A 20,542-nucleotide genomic window follows, 5' to 3' on the forward strand; every position below is an offset into this window, starting at 1 on the left:
ACCTAGTAGCTTAAAAAAACTTCAAACTACAAGGCAGCTCTGTAGCAGGTAAATGTTCCCTATCTAGAAGCACAGCCCTCTCAAAGTGATTCCCCTTCACTTTAAACCCAGGCAGATGCTCCCCAGGGAGCAGATGCTACTGAGTGGACAGTCTTAGGTACAAACACCTTTCTCAGGAAGCAGTCACTTGCCAGACATTTAACTCACCTCCACTCTGCCCAAAAGTAAAATCAGTGTTCAGGATGATCAAGTTCCCTTTCCCTTCTGGGCCTCAGTTTTCACTTCTGTAAAATGGAGGAGGGAGCAACTCAGGCCACCTAACTTCCAAGTTTCCTAACAGCATTAAAAGTGTAGTATTCCAGGACTTCCCTGGTGGCACAGCGGTTAAGAATCTGCCTGCCAATGCAGGGGACACGGGTTCGATCCCTGGTCCAGGAAGATCCCACATGCCACAGAGCAACTAAGCCCTTGCGCCACAACTACTGAGCCTGCGCTCTAGAGCCCACGAGCCACAACTACTGAGCCCACGTGCCACAACTACCGAAGCCCGCGCGCCTAGAGCCTGTGCTCCATGGCAAGAGAAGCCACTGCAATGAGAAGCCCACACACCACAACGAAGAGTAGTCCCCACTCGCTGCCAACTAGAGAAAGCCCACGTGCAGCAACAAAGACCCAATGGAGCCAAAAATAAATAAATATATTTTTTTTAAATTGTAGTATTCCATCAATGATTTCCACTTTGCAGGAGGAAAGGTTTTTCTTCTTAATGACGTAAAAAAAGATCCACAGTTATTTGCTATTTTTTGCCTGAAGCTAGGTTTCCTGGGTTCAAATTGCCAGTCTATCACTATCTTTGTGACTTTGGGCAAATTGCTTAATCTCTCTGTGCTTTGGATTGCTCATCAGTAACTAAGAATAATACCTTCCTCATAGGGTTGTCGCTAGGATTCATTTAGATAATGTACATAAAGTATAAAGCACTTAGAACTATCCTTGGAACATGGAAGACATTATTTGAGTGTGGTTATTATTATTTTCAGTTACACAGATAGTTTTTCATTCAAAGGGAAAATTTATTTGGAAATGGCATGACAGAAATAACACCAACACACACACACACACACACACACACACACACACACACACACACACACAGCAGGTAGATGGGAAACCTGGGTTCTAACCATGATTCTGCCCCCAAACTGGCTGTACAGTAGTGGATGGACTATGGCCCTTCTCTGGGGCCTCAGATGCCAAATCAGAGATGATAAACTGGCAGCCACAGTTTGACCTACAAGGGAGGTGACAGGTGAGCTCCTTCACCAGTGCAGCCCCCTACTGCCCGGCATCCCTGACTCTGACATCAAGAACCAGCTGGCATCTACCACGCGGCACACTGCACACACTTTCCTTACCACCCAGTCCCTGGTGGGCCTTTGGCTCCCTGGTTCGGATCTAGAGGGACCGCCCCTTCTCACAACTGGGCTGTGAGCCCCTGAGGCACCATATGCCAGCAGGATTCTGTTGTTCCAGATCAGAAACACAGCCTGTGTTAAAGCAGGCTGCGCACACCAAGGGCACAGTTGAGAACAAACTGTTGAGATTTCTTTATTCATCACAGCGTCATCCGGACAAGCAGCTGCTATCAGGAACAGCTGCAGCTGCTGAAAGGGTGATCTCGAAGCAGCCTAGATAAGTGCTTCCAAGTTGCACACCGACAACAGGCACGTGCAGACCTGCAGTCTATTGGCTTGGTTCTTCCTACCAATCTCAGTGCCTCTCTCTGGACCCGAAATCCTCCTTCTTCCATGCCCTGAGGTGACGTGGGATAAGGGAGGTTTCTAGCATCAGCCTAATACAAAGAATTTGGGGTGAACTTCAAAGGATTTCAATTTGATTCCACCTCAACCATTCAGTGACCTTGAGTGAGTTACTTCTCTTGACCATGGGTTTCTTCCTATGTTAAAACAGAGACAATAATAATACCTACTCTATATGGTTGTTGTGAGAAGTCAAAACTAGATTATGCCTATGAAAGTATTTTGTACACTGTGGAAGTCCAGATGAAAAAATACAGGTTTATCATTTTCCCATGAAAACTGCAGTTTGACGCATAAACCATCTAATACAGAATTCACTGTTGTTAGCTTAGGGCTATCAGAGGTGAAATCAGAGAATTACATGGCTACAAAGGGCCTTTTGAGGATCTGTAACCCAACCTTTCTACACTGTCTCCCTCTCCTCCAGTCCCTGAATGCTATCAACAAGAGCCTAGCCAAAGGGTGGCCCCACTTGGAAAACCTCCACCTGCAGGAAACTCGCTATATTCCAAGGCAGACAGCCCATTCCTTCCACTGTGGGCCTAATCCAAACATAGACCATTCCTCCTTGTAGAGACCAAATCAGACTTGCTATGATTTAAAGCAGCCTTGAAAGCTGCTTTCAAATGGACCCACCCCAGGGCCTTTGCACATGACGTTACCTACTTGAATACACTTCCATCAGTCTTCAGGTGGCCAGGTCCTTCTTATCTTTCCAGTTCAAATGTCTCTGGTTCAGAGAGGCCTTCTCTATCACTCTTCACTCCATCCTACCCAATGACCTTCCATCATAAGGGTCTGTGCTTTTTTTTTTTTTTAAGCGCACATCCCTATTTACTCATGTGCTTAAATCTTGTTGAATTCCCCAGAGAACATAAGTCTTAATGAGGTAGTGACCTTGCTTCTCTAATTCACCACTCTGTACTCTTACAGTACAGTAACTTCACCACAGTAATTACACTAGTTCATGGTAGGCACTCCAACATATGTTGAATGAATTTTATGAATTAATGAATGCTCAATTCTATGCACACTGTAAATATTCAAATACTCATTAGAAGAAACAAAAACCTCAACAAGCCGTACACCAACTCCCACTACTGACTTAACTCACAAGTATTAATCATGTCTTCCTGTGTTGAGGGAAAAAAAATATAAAAAATAAACAAACTGAACAACAGCTCGCCGTGCCAGCTTTATTCATAGCAGCACTGTCCCAAGTAATCTGTCTCTTTATCTTGTGCAGAGGGAATTCATGAAAAGGCACTTAAGTGGACGAAAAACAGATAGCTGTTTCCTGGAGACAGGGCCTCACATAATGGCATAATTATGAACTGTCCTTAACGAGATCACTCAGCTGGCAAGTAGTCACCCAAGTCCATTGTGAATGCTGTCACAGGCCCTCAGATACGCGAGGCTAACAGACAGACATGGAGAATGCATGCCTACAGGGTATGTACTGAGCCATGCCGCCCTCAGCCAGCCTTACCCACTGTGTACCCTTGGCCCAGTAGAGAGCAGAAAAGCCAGAGAGGTATGAAAGCTGCTACCCTTGCCTGGTCTGGGAACACAGACTCAGCCCAGCAGCCGTGAAAGATATCTGGGTAGAAAAGCCATAAGCTCTTTGCAGGCTATATGCTGGAGCAGAAGACACCGGAGATCTGGGTTGAGTCCTGTTCTACAACCTACTTTATAACCTCCAACTAAGTCATATCACCTCCCAGAGTCTCAGTATTCCCATCTGTAAATGGGGGTTACTAGGTCCTTTCTCAAAGGCTGGTCCAAATAATAATACCACACCGTATCAGATGCTAATGTGTATTGAATCTATAAAGCACTGCACAAAGATAAAGTATTGATGGCAAATTAGCTTATAATCATAAATAATTGCTGCAATTAGGATGCCAGAATAGCCATCCAAGCACCTGGAGGTTGACTGATAAGCACAAGGAACACCTTCATGAGAAAGATGACTTATGCTTTCTGTGCATCCTTTAAAGCCCCAAGTGTGAGAGTGCAGGAGGTTCGCAAGTACCCCGGATGCCCAGGGAAGAAAAGTCAGGGTCTACAAGAAAGGAGGATTTCCCACAAGTCACGGTTTGCCACTCTTGGTCAACAAGCTACAGCAATTAATTGGGACATTTCTTAAACTGCCCTATGATAAGTCTTAAGGATGTTATTATTGGAATCTAGGAAAAAACTCCCCTACCACATGAGGAGATCAGATCAAGATTTTCTTGACTCCAGAGACGATGACGGAATATGGCTTAATGAGGGGAGCAACCATAAAGAGACAATGTCAGAAAGCGCTCATGCCTTAAATAGAGCCTGAAATCAGAAGCTGTGCACAGAAAGCCTCTTTTAAAATGCATGAAGTCACGTAACACTCTGTTGGCACCTACTGTTTACGTAAGCCCACTGGGCACTGCAAAGGTAAATGAGCAGGGATTATTTAGCCTACAGCGTGGGGAACATGTGGTCAGGGCTATGAAAGGGGACCAGGTGTTAGGAGAACACAGAGGGAAGGGAAATTTTTCTCATTGGAGAGATATAGGAAAGCTTCATGAGTCAAGTGGTATTTGAGCTGGGAGAAGAAAACAAAGCAGAGATGAGATGTCAGAATGCTGAGACTCTTAACTGCTTCTGTGACACAGATGTCTTGACAGGCTGGAAAAGCCTGGCGACCCCTGCAAAACAAACAAGTATATTTAAATGAATGATAAAATTACACAGGACTTCAAAGAAAACTGGTATTAAAACACAAAATGCAGTTAAAAAACAAATTTGTGATAGAGTACCATATGTGATTTTTTATTAATGCATTCAATAAAATCTAGCAGCAAGTCTAACATCTACCATAATTTCAAAGCAGCAGTGAATGGCTTTTTGAGATGTCTGTAATATCTGTAATGTGAAGTGAAAATATCTGTGATTTCTATTGGCAACAAAAGCAGAAAACAGAGGTACTGCTAATACTACTGTGGTTTGTTACCTACTTTTATAATGAAAGGAAATGCAATATTGCAGTTAGCGGTCAATAAAAATAAAGAGGTAATTTTTCCCCAATCAAGTTCACAGATTCCAAGTTTTTGTTTCCATGGACCCAGGTTAAGAAATCCTGATAGAGAAAACAGCCCAAGCAAAAGAAGAAAGTGAGAAATTCAGGTAATGTTATGAGACCATGTAGAACACGCAAAGACATAAATAGGAGATGACATTGAAAGGAGATGGCCAAACCCTCAGAAGTCACCAAGAAGGTTCTTCATTCCCCAACCATTAAACCACAGAATGTGCTCTAAGTTCCAGAACAGTATCTTCTTTTCAAATAAAAGATGAATGAAAGAAGCAAGAAAACATCTTAACACAGGTTATAGCTCCTTTCCAAAAGTGTAGTAGATGACAGCACATTGATAAATTTACTAAAAAAAAGTCCACATATCCAACAGGATTATGTATGTAAAAGTACAAGCATGTAAGTATGAGTGGGTGTAAGTGTGGTTGGGTTTTTTTTTTGGTTTTTTTTTTTGCGGTACGCGGGCCTCTCACTGTTGTGGCCTCTCCCGTTGCGGAGCACAGGCTCCGGACGCACAGGCTCAGTGGCCATGGCTCATGGGCCCAGCCGCTCCGTGGCATGTGGGATCTTCCCGGACCGGGACACGAACCCGTGTCCCCTGCATCGGCAGGTGGACCCTCAACCATTGCGCCACCAGGGAAGCCCGTAAGCGTGTTTTATAAACATAGACGTCCAGAAAAAATGTACATCAAATATTAACAGTAATTAGAATTTGGAGGTGATTTTACTTTCTTCTTTGTATTTTCTACAATTGGAAAGTGCGCAAAAAAAAGGCCCAAAAAAGGTTAGGTGACTTAGGGTAACACACATTCCACACAGTACAAAACAGAGCTTTACTAGAACTCAGAAATGTCCTTCTTTTGTACCTTCATCTTCAGAATTGAATGCATCTGAACACAGGACGTAGGTATAATTATTTGCCCCAACTTACATATTCAGACTCTGAGACTGAGAGTCTGTTAGACGACTTGCCCAAAATCACAGAGCAAGTTAACTGGAGGAGTTGGGGCTAGAATCCAGTTCTCCTGCCCCTCTAGAAGGCAGAATAGTATCACTGTTGAAAGCAAGGGTTTTCCATCAGCCTGACCTTGGTTAAGTCCCAGCTATACCACTTACTTGCTAGTAAACTTGGACAAATTCCTGAATTTTTCTAATCCTAGAGTTCTCCATTCTTCTTTACTTCAAAGGGTTATGGTGTCCTTGGGAAAAGATCCAATGATGTGAAACCCTATGACAACCTCTGACACAGAGGAAACATTCTAATAATCATCTCAATCACTATGCCTCCCTGTCTCTGTCCCAGGGGGAAGGACTCCAGCTTTACCAGAAGCCAGCAGACATATCTGCTCATTAGACGCAGCAGCCCAGCTCTAGTCTCAAAAGTCAACTGGGATCAGCTCGTTGTGTGCACAAGCAGCTCTACTGGACAGGGAACAAACAACATCACGCCTGACACGGGACAGAATGTCAGAGTGCTGAGCAGCCAGTTTGGGGATCTCTAGGGATTCGGATTCAATAGGTCCGAAACAAGACCAGAGGTTCCAAATTGTTAAAAAGCTCCAGGAGAATCTAAAGAGCTAACATTCAAGGACAAATTCCTAGTTCGACATGAGAGACTCCACTATTTCTGTGAATACAAAAGGGACCCAGTCTAATCACAAGCAATGCATTATCCAATGGGTGGCCCGACAAGGCATCATAGGAAGACCAGGGATCATCAATGGTTCCAGGGCTCTTCTGTCATGAAGGGCAGCAAACGCCCAGAACCATGGAGGGAGAATTGAAACCAACTCAAACCAGAAGCAAAAATAAATGTTCAGAGGGACTTCCCTGCCCCAGATGCGTGATGTTTTCAGAGCTGGAACAGACTTCAAAGATGATGTCCATTACACAGATACCACAGCACAACTAAGGAACGTACCAAGACTTGGAGGCCCACAAAGCAAAGATTCACAATAAATTCCCTCAGTAAAGATTGCTGGATGAATTCATTAAGGAAAAGTGACATTCAAACACTCGAAAGACAGGACTTCAAAATGGCCTACTCTGTAGATATAGAAAGTACCTAAAAATATGGTAGTTCCAACAGCACTCAGAAACACCACAACCATGGGCCTTGAAAGGAGACAAGAGTCAGCAAACTATTCTCTTAAAGTTGATGGGCAAAGCAGAAGAGGGAGGGGTCTCCACAGGCTCATATGAATTAAAGTTTTTGCTCATTATTTTATCCTTAGGACCCTGCATACTGCTTGGCAAACAGTATAACATTCAGTAAATATTTGTTGAACGCATGAAAGTAAGAAAGACAGACCAAAAGAGACCATCTCTGCTCGTGCAGGCTAAGCAGGGTACTGAGTATAGCATTCCCCACGGGGTGGGGCCTTTTTGGTTGTCTGGCCAAGAGTGATAGAATCTGATTGCCCACACAGTGGAAGGAACATGAGCTTTCGAGTCAGGAATACTTGGGTTCAAACTCAAACTCCGTATGATCTTCGCATAAGTACTTGACCTCTTTGAGCCTCAGTGTTTCATCTTTAAAGGGGGATTAATACCACCTACTTCACCTCTAAAACAGGCATGATGGAATGTATCCTTAAAAAGTTTCTGGAAGAAAATTACATGAATATATTTATGCAAAGTAGCTAGCACAAGGGCCAGCATACAGTATGAACTTAACAAATGGCAATGTGGGTTGGAATTAATCATGCCCTCTCCAGCCAGAGCTGTATTCTCCTAGGTCACCTCTAATCATTCTCTATAGTCTTTCTGATAGGAAGCTGCAGAAATAATTCCAGTGTAAGTTCACTAGATTTTCTAACAATGCCCATTTCTTTAAATAATAAAATCATGTATACATTCCTTTTCAGTTTACAAAATAACTTCATATTCACACACATAATTCTGAAACAGTGCATTACTATTATTCCATGTTTAATAGATAAAAATACTATTATCTGTGTTTAATGGATGAAAAACCTAAGACCACCTAGCCAGCAAGAGGCAGACTGAGACAGGAACTATAGATTTTAACATTTTATTCTAATGACCATCAGTGTCTTAACCTGAAATTCAAACGAATGATCTTTCTACAGGATAAAATACTCCAACTCAGACTGCTCCAGAACTCGCGTCAAATGCTGACTGGATTACCCTAATACAGCTGAAAGCAGAAACAAATTCTGAAACGAGAGACAATTTTTTTTTTAAACAAAGCCCCTCCGCTGGATTTAATACCTCAGTTCTTGATAGAAAAAGACTTAGAATCGGGCCAAGAGAGTTTTAGCAACATCTCTTCCATTTATTAGCCATGGGACCCTGGATGATTCTTAACCCTAGTAAATTTCAATATCTTCATGTGCGTAATGGGAAAGCAATACCACTCCTAAGGTTGTGTGAAGTTCCTGGCACAGAGAAGGCAGTCAGTAAGTGATAACTACTCATCTAATGACCACACCATGGTACCAACCATTTGGACTGAAGGGGAAGTGACTTCTTATTTCTTCCTGGCTCTTCTAGCTTCTTCATAACCCCTGTTCTGCATCTGTTCAATGGGGACACAACCAGTCTTCATTCGACCTCACCAGGGAATGAAGATAACAAAAGGGCTGGCAGAGACATTATGCAAATATTATTAAAATATTAATGAATTCTGGCAATTTCCCTGAATTCTGATAAATGGTGTTTATTATGCACTGCCAGCCTCTCCCACAATCTGGGCTCTCACATATTAACTAGATAATAACAGCAATCATTCTCCTAAAAGACCAAGGTGTAGAGAAATAAATAGTGAGTCTAGATGACTCCCGCAAATACCTGCCTCCAAAGGAATCAGAATCTCCGGACAAGCAGAGAAGGTCAGGACAGACCATGGACAGCTGGGTGACCAGTAGCAGGCTCAGATCAACTCCACAGACTATGCAGACCCCTGTTTTGATAGGACAGTGGAGTTTCCCCGTGCTGACGGGTCACTGTTTATGACAACAGCCTACCACAACTTTGCCCTTCTGCGTAGTAAAGTTGCCTCCAATCTCGATAAAACAAAAAGCATCTGGGAAGCCGGTGGGCAGGGGCTTTAATCCAGGCTAACAATCTCGTACAGAAAGTGGCTGCCCCTGCCAGCTGCCTAAAAACAGAGGTAGCGTTATCCACAGCTCCATTAAAGAGGTTTGCACCAAACTCCTCTGCCATTTCGTTCTGTGTGAGGGGATAATGTTTTCAGGCTGCTGACAATCCTCAGGTGCCGCTCAGCCAGAAGCAAAACAAAGCCAAGAGGACTCACATCCACCCGCCAAAAGCTCCCAGAAATAAGGGCCTGGTGCCACCCCTGTTAACACCTTAACAAGCTGAGGGTCATTAAGACACATCATTCGCATATTCATGAAAGACTGTGGACTGCAGCAAGTGAAACAAAGTGCACAAAAAGAGATTTTGTTTTTTCAAGCCAAGCGAAAATCCCCTTTAGGAAAAGTAAATCCACACAGGGACCCTTGCTGTCGCCAAACCTTCACTTGTCTAGAGCAGCCAGCACCTCATTAAAGGAAAGCAAGCAACTCACAAATGAATGCAGCACCACACACAGGCAAGCTCATTTCGCCATCTGCCTGCTAGTGTCCAGAGGGGCAAGAGGCTTAAACAACATTCTCCTGAATTTTCTCTCCCGCAGGTGGAAACATCAAATTCCCAGGGGGCAAGAAAGACTTCTCTTGCAAGATCAATTGGGTAAAAATGAATAAAAGGAAATTTCGTTTACCTGTCAACACCATGCCACTCATGACATTAAATACAAAATAAATTAAGCACCCTGCAATAATTCACCCTTCGTAAAGGCTTTCAGAAATCAGCGTATCAGCCGTGGGGTTAGCACAGGATTTCCTCATGAGCTGGGCACTTAAACCTACCCCTCCCCACAGCCTCCCATTTTCTGTTCCATGACTATCCTGACTGACGGTGACCGAGCACCTTTTCCTAGTGAACGACCTAGGACAGGAGACATTGGAATTGAGGCCGGCGCTATAACAACACAATGGCAGACTTCCATTATATACGTCAAAGAGAAAGGATATGATTAAGCAACTTAAATAACTTGCCCTGAGCCTTCTCTGTGTATCCCCACCCTTCTGACAATCACTGTGCTGGTTTTCAGATCTGAAAGCTTTGTAAGCTTCCCACCGCAAGGTTAGGGAGTTATTTAAACACGCACGCGCGCGCGCGGGCGCGCGCGCACACACACACACACACACACACACACACACACACACACGTAATTCAATATTAGTTGAATGGTCGAATCTCTCAATGGAGAGCTTTTCAACCCCATACACAACCTTGGATACACTTGGGGAGTGTGGAGCAAAAAGTAAAATCCAGCCCCAAGTTTTAACGTGCTTCATCCAACTTCCCAAAGCGTTACTACCCACCGCCTGCACACGTACAATTTGTATTACCCCCACCCTGGGCTGTGGGGAGGAAGCAAACCGAGAGAAAATACCCGATGATAGAACCAGCAAGGACAGCAGACAGCCGGCTGAAATCCAAGTAGACGGCAGGAGGAAGGCAAAAGCTCAGTCTTCCTCTGTGGTCCAAGACCTATTTCAATTAAATTTCCCACTACCTGGAAAATTGCCTACGAATGTATTTGTCGAGCGCACAGAGACACGCGGTGCGGCAGCGCTACACTGGAGTCCCAGTTCTGCGGAGTGTTCACCGCCAGGCCACGTACTGCATTCAGGCAGAGTTGCCCTGGTGGAGCCGCAAGCTTACGCGAGAGGCTCCCAGCAGCGGAAACTCACAGCACTAATCCGAACGACAGGACACCTGGGGAGGTGTTCGATCTCCCGGCCTGACTCAATTATTTTCCTTTACACAACATTTAGTTGTGTAAGGAACTGTAGGTGCCAGGCTGGGGGGTTGGGAGGGGCGGCATTATTCTAAACCCGGACGTCGCCGGGGTTCGAAACCCAGGACACCTCTCTCGGCCGGTGCATAGACAGCACACAAAGAGGAAGGGGCTGGCGCTCCTCGGGGTCAGAGATCTGAGCGTGGTCGTTTTCGAGCTGGGAATTAGGAATTCCGAGCTCAGCAAGAAGCCCGGAGAAGCACCGGAAATGTTTCCGACCGCTTCAAGGGGAAATCTACTTGCAAATCAAAGTTGCAGGAACTCCCTGCGCCCAGCCTACTTGAGCTGGTTACCAGGGAACACCCAACAAGTTTGGCCACCGGGGGCCCGGCTTGACAGTGCCGCGCCGCAAGCGAGACTAGAGAGCAACTTGTCGCTCGGGCGCCAAGCCAGAGCCCCAGGCTGTCTCCGCGCTCTGAGCTCTGGAGAGGACCCGAGACTCGGCGATGGGAAGGAGCAGGTCCTTGTCTTTGGAGACAAATCCCTTAATTGAAAGGCGCAGCCGGTTCTCACCTGGACCGCGCGGCTTCCAGGGGCTTCCTCCAAACAGTGAGACGTTTCACCACGAACACTTCACCTGCCTTCCAGGCCCCCGTCGGTGAGAAATTAACAAAAGAGCCAGCGAAATGGGGTGGAAAAGGGGCTCGGCACAAAGTATAGTAGGGAGGGGAGGGAAGGCAGCTCAGGTTGCCGCGGAGAAAGAAGGGAGGAGGCGGAACAGAGATGGGTTATACCCCAGGTACCCGGCGGCTCCGGGAAGAAAATCAAGAAGGAAAGAGCGCGCGAGAAGGGGGAATGGGTTCTTTACCCCGCTTACCATCTCACACACTCACAAACACACACACACACATCCCTCCCTCTTTTTCCTCCTTACCCAACATGGAAAAGATGAAATCCTTGGCTGTGTGAATCTCCAGTGCTCTCTGGTCGTCATATTCCCGCTGGTCGTGCTTCGTGAATTCTTGGATGAGTTTGTTCAATTCCTCCACCCGAGCTCCCGACCTGAAATCCAGCTCCGGGAACGCTGGCTTGTTGTTACAGCCCAGGGAGGCTGCCTTGCTGGCGGTGGGAGCCGCAGGCTTCAGAAGGATCTGGACTGCAGCGAGAGTGCGTGTGTGGCCCCGACACCCTTCCCGGCGGCCCCACGCCCGCCCAGATGCTGCAGGTCTCTGCCCTCCCCTCTGGACCTAGCTGGCAACTGCGGTAGCGGTTGTAGAGCCAACCCGAGCCTCCCCCGGGCGAGGAAAGTGAAGTGGAAACAATGTGAAATTCACCAGCTCTGAAATCAACAAGCTGCCGGCTCCGGTGTTACGGAGCCAGCACCAGCGTCCCCCATTTAAAGGGACAGCGCACCCAGTGGAAAGAAAAATAAATAAATGACAGAGGTCTGCGCGCCCATGCCACTTGCCAATCTGTACTCGGGCAAACGAGAGAGGTGTAGACCTATTCTTTCTCTACCTCCACCCCTTTTGGGGGCAGGGCTTGCCAAGCGCGTTCATGAAGGGAGCCTTCCTCTGTCTGATTTTAAGGGCGGTGTCCTGGGCGAGGGCATCCCTATGGGAGCGTTTCCATCTCTAGAACTCCAAAGACTTTAGGTGGTGAAGGAACCTGCCTTAAGGAATATAAACCAATCTTCTGCCATTTCTGCACAGATTGCCAAATATGATATGATTAAGCGTATCAAAAAAAAAGAGAGACAGTGCCCACCCCGTCCCGTATAGACACGCCCATTAGCCACTAAAGTATCCCAACCTTTGCTCGAGGTAATTAATTTTTCCTGGATAACAGCCTATTAAACTTAACATGCAATGACTTAATGCGGTTCAGCCCCTTCCAAAATAAAAATAGGAAAACTCAAGGGTAGGTGTGGGGGAGGGGGAAGAACAATGAATTGCCCCAGGTTCCAATGAATGTTGAATGACAGGTGAAAATTCTCTCATACAGCAAATACAATTCGAGCGTCCACTATTTGCCAGGCAGAGTGCCAGAATCTCAGTGGACAGGGATAAGCCAAAGGACATGGTTCCTGAGATGGAGTCATACTCACTTGACAAGGCAGATTTTACTAAGTCATGGTCCTTTAGACAGAATAGGATCTCAGAGGTGTTTTCAGTGGTTATGAGGTTTTTGACTCAGACACTAAGGAGACCTATTTGTTCATAGAAAAAAAGGTTATCTTCCTCCCTAATTCTCCAAAATCCAACTCATCTCTATCCCACAGTCCCTGATATAAGATAAAAGCTTTTTCTTACCTGGGTTCTCATGGCCAATAATACAAACTCTTGTTCATCCAGGCTCTGTCGTGCCTTTCCCTATAAAATGGAGATGATAATTCCTGTCTCATATGTTGTTTCAAGGATTACATTAAATAAAGTGGGTCAAGCACAAAGTGCAATGCCTGACATAATAAACATTTAATTAAATGTTAGCTGCTACTATTGTTGTTGTAAACTTAACTCTTTCCAACGGAGCCACATTGTTGCCATGGTGATTTTTACAAAACACATATCTGGGTATTGACATCCTCCTGGATTTTTCTCCTCTTTACTCCCTTCCCAACTTTGTACCAAAGCCAATTCCATAACATGCATTTTTCGAAAGCCTTCCCTAAGACCTTCCCCCAAGCTGATGGCAACATTTTCCTCCTTAGAACCTCCACTGCACTCTTTCAGAAACTTCCATATGCCTCTGATGAATTTTGACCCTACTTTATCATTGTTAATGCAAGTTTCAAACTATGAGCTTCCCTAGGATAAGAACTACATCTTACTCATCTTCAGATTTGTCCCTGCAGGAAGGTCCTCAATGTTTATTGAACCAAGTGATGAGTGAAGAACTTTGGCATAACCAGTTTATTTCTTTTGCTTTTGGTTTCCTTCTCTTTGAAACAAGCTTTCTTACCTACTCAATATTAAAGAGGAAGGATACATGTCCACATGAACGCTGGTGCACTGATGAGGGAGCTACTTAAAACTCTGGCTTTTGCAGGTCTGCTATGCTTCCCTGACTTCTCATCTGAGAGGGTATTACCATTAACTGGGCAGTGGGATAAGCTATGCAAGCGGTCGGAACTCCAACACAAATCCATCCACTCCCATCTGTCAGTGCTTCTCTCATGATCAATGGTAGGCATCTGTGAGACAGCTGGCTGAGGCACAGTCATTTCATGGATCAGAATGATTCTAGTTCACCCATGCAAGCAACAACCTCCAACTTAATACAGTTTGAAAGAATTCAGGCAAAAAAGTCAAGACACTTTTTCTTTGTTAATTTCCAAAAGTGTGAATGAGGCAATGCTCCTCCCTTGTGACACTTGTATTCATACAGATAAAACAAGTAGTTAGCAGGAATTGTGCCTTATTGTGCCTCAGCCCTGGGTTTTGGATGTTTTGAATGAGGGAGTCAACAAATGGTCTCTCTGTTCTTCTACATTTTCTGTTTACTTTCCATCAGCCAGATCTGAATTCTATGAATCACTGACCTTCAGTGAGCCTATATATTTGGAGAATGTCCTGAATAGTAAACTAAATACCTTTTATATGCTCTTATACAACCCTGATAAGATGATATAAATATCCCTTGTCCAATTGTCAAAATAGGGAAAGAGGATCAGACCGTAATTTCCTGAATTGGTCTTTTGGGAGACCTTTTTTTTTTTTTGGTTTAAAATTTTTTTTAAATCAAATTACAAACTAAATACCAAAAACATCATAATCATAAAACAAAACAGGAAAACCAGACATAGCAGGAAATAAATAGAAGTCTAATTTCAATAAATCAAGAAGTAGAGGCATTAAAATTACAAAGATATTCTTTGTAATAATTAAATATAACTAACAAAAACTGAGAATGTTGTGGAAGATGGGATGTGAATGATATTGCAATTGTACTTAATACTTCATATCCCATAGTGAGGAGTCAATAGATGTTACCCAAAGTTGATAAATCAATAGGCAGAAATTGTAATGGTAACTACGATAAGAGTTGAGAGAAACTTTCAACAGTGATTACCTATGAGTGACTGGTTATTTTGTATTACTCCCTTTCTACAATTCTTTACATGTGCTTGTATTACTCTTCTAATTTAAAATAATTAGTTTTAAAAGATTTGGATGTTCTTCACAATCCACAGAACCAAAAGAAAAGATCTCTTTTGAAGTATCTTGTTTTTGCCAAAGATTGGTTCATCCACCAAATTGGAATTACTTAAGCTGTAAGAAAAACCCATCACTGAGTGGGTAGCCTCCCTTCATTAGGCTGTATAGCAGAATGAAAGCTCTCAGAAGGTCCAGACCACTTTACATGGCCAGCTTCTGTCTAACATCCTTCCAAATTAATGTAGTAACAGGGCCAACGACCAGTCACAGGACGGTTCTCATAGTGAGAGTCCCCTTTTGGGAGACTTTTCAACCTAGTAGACTGTGAACTCCTCAAGGGGAAGTGCTGTCTCTTCACCTTTGTAAACACCACATTTAATACATTTCCTGGCTCATCTTATGACCTTAATTAATGTGTTTGAATGAATGAATGAATGAACAAATTAATACCATCTCTTAAAGTCCAGGAAGTCAACATTTAGTTGATTTTTGCTACAATTAAATATCTCAATGCAAGCTATCTATGGTTTCCCAACAATCACTTGAGTTCTTATAAATGTAGGTATTTCTGCTTAAGTTTAATGAAATGTTTCTATTTGTGTGCCTTTTATTTTTCCCTGTGTATGTTATATGGCCTAAGAGAAATGGAGAGGAAGGTGAAGAGAAAGAGAAAGTTATTAGAAGATACTAAAGAGTGTCTCGGACTTGTAATAAAAGCGCAGGTTTCTAGAGTTTTGGCAGATGACTCAGGAAAGGTCAATGGAGTGTACCATCTAAATAAGCACTAAGGTAGGTCGTTCCTTTACTTGCTTGTGTGGCATCAAACAGACCAAAGAAACTCACTGCCTTTCCAAACTGCTGTCCCACTTAGAGGCAGAACTTGGCCCCTTACTTTCCCACACCCAAATGGTATGAGCTTGTGAGAGAAGCCTTCTGCCTGCTTCTCTGAGGCTGGTTGTTTTTAAATATGGCTCTCAAGTTCCGTGGCAAACTCTCAGCCATGAATAACTGGGCTGTGCAGCCCATGCATTAAAAATAGTAAGCTCCACACCCACATGATGGATTAACAAAATATAATTTTAAACAAAGATTCTCTGGTCTGAGAGCAGCCCAGGCTACAAGATCTGGCCTTCTTGGGCAGTTCCATTTTCAATAAAAGTCTAACCAGGGGAGGTAGCCCGAGCTTCTTATGATTTGAAAATGTAGGCAGGAAAAAGAGAGGCAAACACCACAGACATGTGGAATGTTGACAGCAGAAGGGACTTGGGGGATAAATTCCATCCATCGCCTTCACTTTGAGATAGGAGAACTGGACACAGCAAAGGAGAGGCTTGCCTATATAGTAGAGGCAATGCTGTTCTATTTCTCATACTAAATTCAAATTTAGTAGGTATTTCTTATGTTTCCAGACCACCAGAGGGGTTGTGGAAAATGCTAGGAAATTGGACCAGAATCGTAATAAAAACAAGAGGAGAGTGGTCCTTGGGCAAAATGGACTCATTGATCTTGAAAGTTTAAATTTCGATATATCAGGAATTGCTGACATTTGGAATTACTTAGCTACAGCTTTTTGCCACTAATAGGTAGTCATCCAGACTAGAGCTGAATTTCCTGGGTATCTCACAAAGTCCTTCAGGTGTACATGACCCCATCTGGGGTAAGCTGCTAATTTTACCTCTTGTGAGATTAGGCCAGTGAATTGTTAGTGAGGTCCCCAGAGCAGGGTGGATAAGTCATGACTTAATCTATTCAGTTCTAACAAGGTGACCCCAGAGTGAAGCCCCACCCCTCTGACACTCACATGGTTCATGGGGGCTCGTTTCACCCTCTCCTTGAACCCTGTGCCCTAATAGCCCCTGGGGACCTAGGTGGTCTAGCTGTGCAGAAACTGCATATAAATCACCCAAATCTGTCCTTTTATTCTCTGCTCCTGCTGTGCCCCAGGAAGCCAAATCTGTACCTGTGGAAAGAAGAAAATGGACTCTAGGATGGGAGATAACAATATCTGATAACAATTATTAACAATTGTCTTCCTTCCAATGATGGAACACTTTCCGGTTCAAAGCACTTATCACATAAATCTGTTTATCCTCACAACCTCCTACTGAATAAAGCAGGTTGGTCCGGATTGTGATTATTATTCCAATTTTAGAGATAAGAAACTGAGGCTCAGAGAGATGGTGATGTTTGTGAAATCATCTGACTAAATTGTTGTCTGTCAGCTCTCTATTTAGACATCATCTCCTGCTAAGGGCTTTTCCTGAACATCTTACGCCCCCTCCCCACACCCATGTAGGTCCTGGAGGCTCCTTATAGACTCATTGCCTTTGACTCTATCCCTTCGTTGTAGCTGCCTCATAACTTGTCTGTCTCCCTCACAAAAGTGTACGTTCCATGTGGGCAGAGACTATGTCTCTCTTGAGCACCAACGTGTCTGGCACACAGTAAGTGTTCAATACAAGTTTGATAAAGGAGAAAGTAAATGAATGAACCATGTGGCTGGCTCAGGCCCCAAACTCAGGTCTTTGATTTACGACCCAGGTTCTTTCCATCAAACCTCCCTGGCGCTGTTATCAGCAACCACTGAACCTCCAGAAAAACACCAACAATCTCTTTTTTTTTTTTTACATCTTTATTGGAGAATAATTGCTTTACAGTGGTGTGCTAGTTTCTGCTGTATAACAAAGTGAATCAGTTATACATATACATATGTCCCCATATCTCTTCCCTCACTTTTGAAAGCTTTACACTTTACCTAGCATTTCGCATACACAATCAGCTCCCAAAGCTCAAGTTCCATCATGGCAAACAAAACCTCTGTCTTTTAAAGTCTGAGCGAAGGCCCTGTGTTGAATAAATTTTATGACAAAATAACTTACAAAAAAATAAGTCTAAATATTCAATATGTCCTTCTTTTGGGGAAACTTAAGTCTACTTGACCTCCACACATCAGGCAAGAAAAAGCAAATGGAATAATTGCCCTAGAAATCCTATTTCTTTACAAATGACTTAACCTCATCCACTGTTCTGGGGAAACTGTGGGACCCCTCTTAGCAATCCCTGGACACTGCACCATCCCCATTTAGCCCTTGAACTAGCCAAAAGGCCAGGCTCTGGGTCCGCTACACCAATCCATATCCTGTCTTGTATGTACCTTGGGTGCTGGGTCAGGTACTGACGGCGGGGGCGGGGAGGGTGCACATTACCTTATCAGTGAAGACTGGAGACGTTCGGTTTGGTTTGCTGTGAGCAATTAAATGAAGTGTGTCACAGGGGAAATTAATTTATATTATTTCTGGGTGGCTACAGAGGATGGAACCAGGAGAGATGGGTGGCAGTTACAGAAATGCAGGCTCCAGCTCAGGATACAGAAGCATTTTCTATCCACGTGAGCCGCTCTGCACAGAATATGCTGCCTTCTGAATTAGTAAACTCCCCATCACGGGTGGTGTTCAGAGAGCCCTGTACCCATCTGTCAGGGTTACACCAGAAGAGGTCACCGAGTTGGTAAGGAGCATAGGCTATGACCCCTGAGGTGCCTTTCAGCTCTGAGAACCTAAGACTGTGATACTTTTTCAATTAATGTAATAACTGAGAACTAGTTTCCTGTAAGGATCCACCTCAAAACAGAACTATATTCTGCACCCTGAACACAAGGTGTTTTATATCCATTTTCACATAAGTTCCCAAGATAAAGGATTGTGTCTTTCTTTTTCTCGGCTTAAAATATCCATGGATTTCATTGTTTCTGGCTTTCCTACTGTCCAATCTAGCAGGCAATTTCATTCCACCACCTACAAAGAAATTCTGTTGGTATAGACACCTGTCCCACACATCAAACACAAACTCCACACCCAAACTCACATTCAGAGAAGCTCTCAGTACAAAGAAAAGAAAGGGATTTCCTTGAACACATTTATTTACATACATCGTATAATGACAGAAGCTGGCTCTCTGAGCGGACCTGTAAAATTGAGCAGGGAATGGTAATGATGCCTGTTTTGTTTTCTAAAGCTTGTCAAAAAATGATTCTCTAAGCCCTGCACTGTAACATGTTTATTTGAAAACTTTGGCTTTTTTTTTCCTTCAACTATGCCCAGCACAGTACAAGAACAGAAGGAGCTGTCTCCCTTTGTCCGAGACCCAGCGTGTTTAGCTGTGGTCCAAAGCTCATTTTAAATTCCAAGTTGCAAAACCTGGAGAGAGGGCATTTAAGGAAAATGCTGACACTCCTTCAGCTCTGACAACATTATCACACACAACCATAAATATACTTCCTGGACCATGTTTTCTCATTCTACTTTCCCTGTTGGTAGTTTCTAAGCAGAAAAAGAAAAAACCCTCAAACCTCTTAAATAATTATCCAGTGCTTCTACATCATCTAGTGGAAAAACAAAAGAAAACAGGGGGGCTTCCCTGGTGGCGCAGTGGTTGAGAGTCTGCCTGCAGATGCAGGGGACACGGGTTCGTGCCCCTGTCCGGGAAGATCCCACGTGCTGCGGAGCGTATGGGCCCGTGAGCCATGGCCGCTGAGCCTGCGCGTCCAGAGCCTATGCTCCGCAACGGGAGAGGCCACAACAGTGAGAGGCCCGCGTACCGCAAAAACAAACAAACAAAAAAAAACGGGCAAAAAAGGAAAGAAATATAAAAAAGAACAGAAAAAACCCCACAGCCCCCTTTCTCTATTTAATTTCTGATGAATCATGTCTATTTAAACTACCCGGCGAATGTGAGTTATGCGCACCTTATTGTGCCTCAGAATTTTTGCAGGGGGTGGTGGAGCCATATAGATACACATTATGGATAAATACATTCATATAAAAGCAAAGGGCCAGAAGTCAGGAGACAGATGCGAATCTGGATTTTGCCGTTAGTTAGTTCCATGATCAGAGGAAAATCCTCTCCTCTTCTCTGAAACTCCGTTTCCTCAAGTGTAAATGAATAGAATAAGGTGTCATCCAGCTGTGATGTTCTGAGACTGTGACTCTGACAGGAAAAGACAAGCAAAGCAATCTTGTGCTCAGTACAATTTCTAGCACATTTTGTTTGTTTATGTTTCCCCAGTCATTCCCTGCACAGTTGGACACTCCATAGTTGGACGTCCTAAGAATTTTGTTGAGGTTCCTAGCTTTAAAAGAATTAACCTGAAATCAAGAGAGGAGAATCTGTAAGTGCATGGAGAACCCCTCCTTGGCATGTCTTGGCTAATAGCCTCTTATTCTCTGTTGGGGGGCAGGATAGAGCAAAGCCTTCTGTGGAAACTCACTCAGCAGCTTGGCCCTGAGGCACAGATAGATGGCCTCTGGGCTCTGAGGGACCAGCCAGGGCTCAGCAGGTATGTTCAGACTCTGGAAATTTTCCCTTCAAGATGAGAGGAAACAAAGGTACCCAAAGAAAGTACCCTAAGAAGTATTTACAAGAGGCTGCAGAACAGTTACAAAATAATTTTCTGACCCTAAAATTAGAAGCAAAGGTTTGATGTTCTGAAGCTCAGGTGCAGGATGAATGTGTACATGGGCCTTTATAGCCGGTTTATAAAGCGCTTGAAGACAAGGAATTGTGGTTTCGGCAAAAAGCCTTAAGGAGGCTTTTTATTTCTTTACAACCAAGATATAAAAGAAGTCTGGTCCCAGAAATCTAGGCTGAAGTTTTCTTT

The 20,542-nt window shown here is 43.9% G+C and overlaps 1 protein-coding gene across 1 annotated transcript in view; it reads right to left on the reverse strand.

The window, feature by feature from the left end:
• MB21D2 (Mab-21 domain containing 2) overlaps positions 1–20,542 on the reverse strand; it is a 117,695-nt gene that overhangs the window by 92,533 nt on the left and 4,620 nt on the right. The window contains exon 2 of the mRNA XM_024752100.1: positions 11,664–11,885. Within this exon, the coding sequence (XP_024607868.1) occupies positions 11,664–11,885 (222 nt within the window). The remainder of the gene's footprint in view (positions 1–11,663; positions 11,886–20,542) is intronic.

This window comes from Neophocaena asiaeorientalis, unplaced genomic scaffold (assembly GCF_003031525.2).
Source record: "Neophocaena asiaeorientalis asiaeorientalis breed wild unplaced genomic scaffold, Neophocaena_asiaeorientalis_V1.1 scaffold293, whole genome shotgun sequence".
NCBI lineage: Eukaryota > Metazoa > Chordata > Mammalia > Artiodactyla > Phocoenidae > Neophocaena > Neophocaena asiaeorientalis.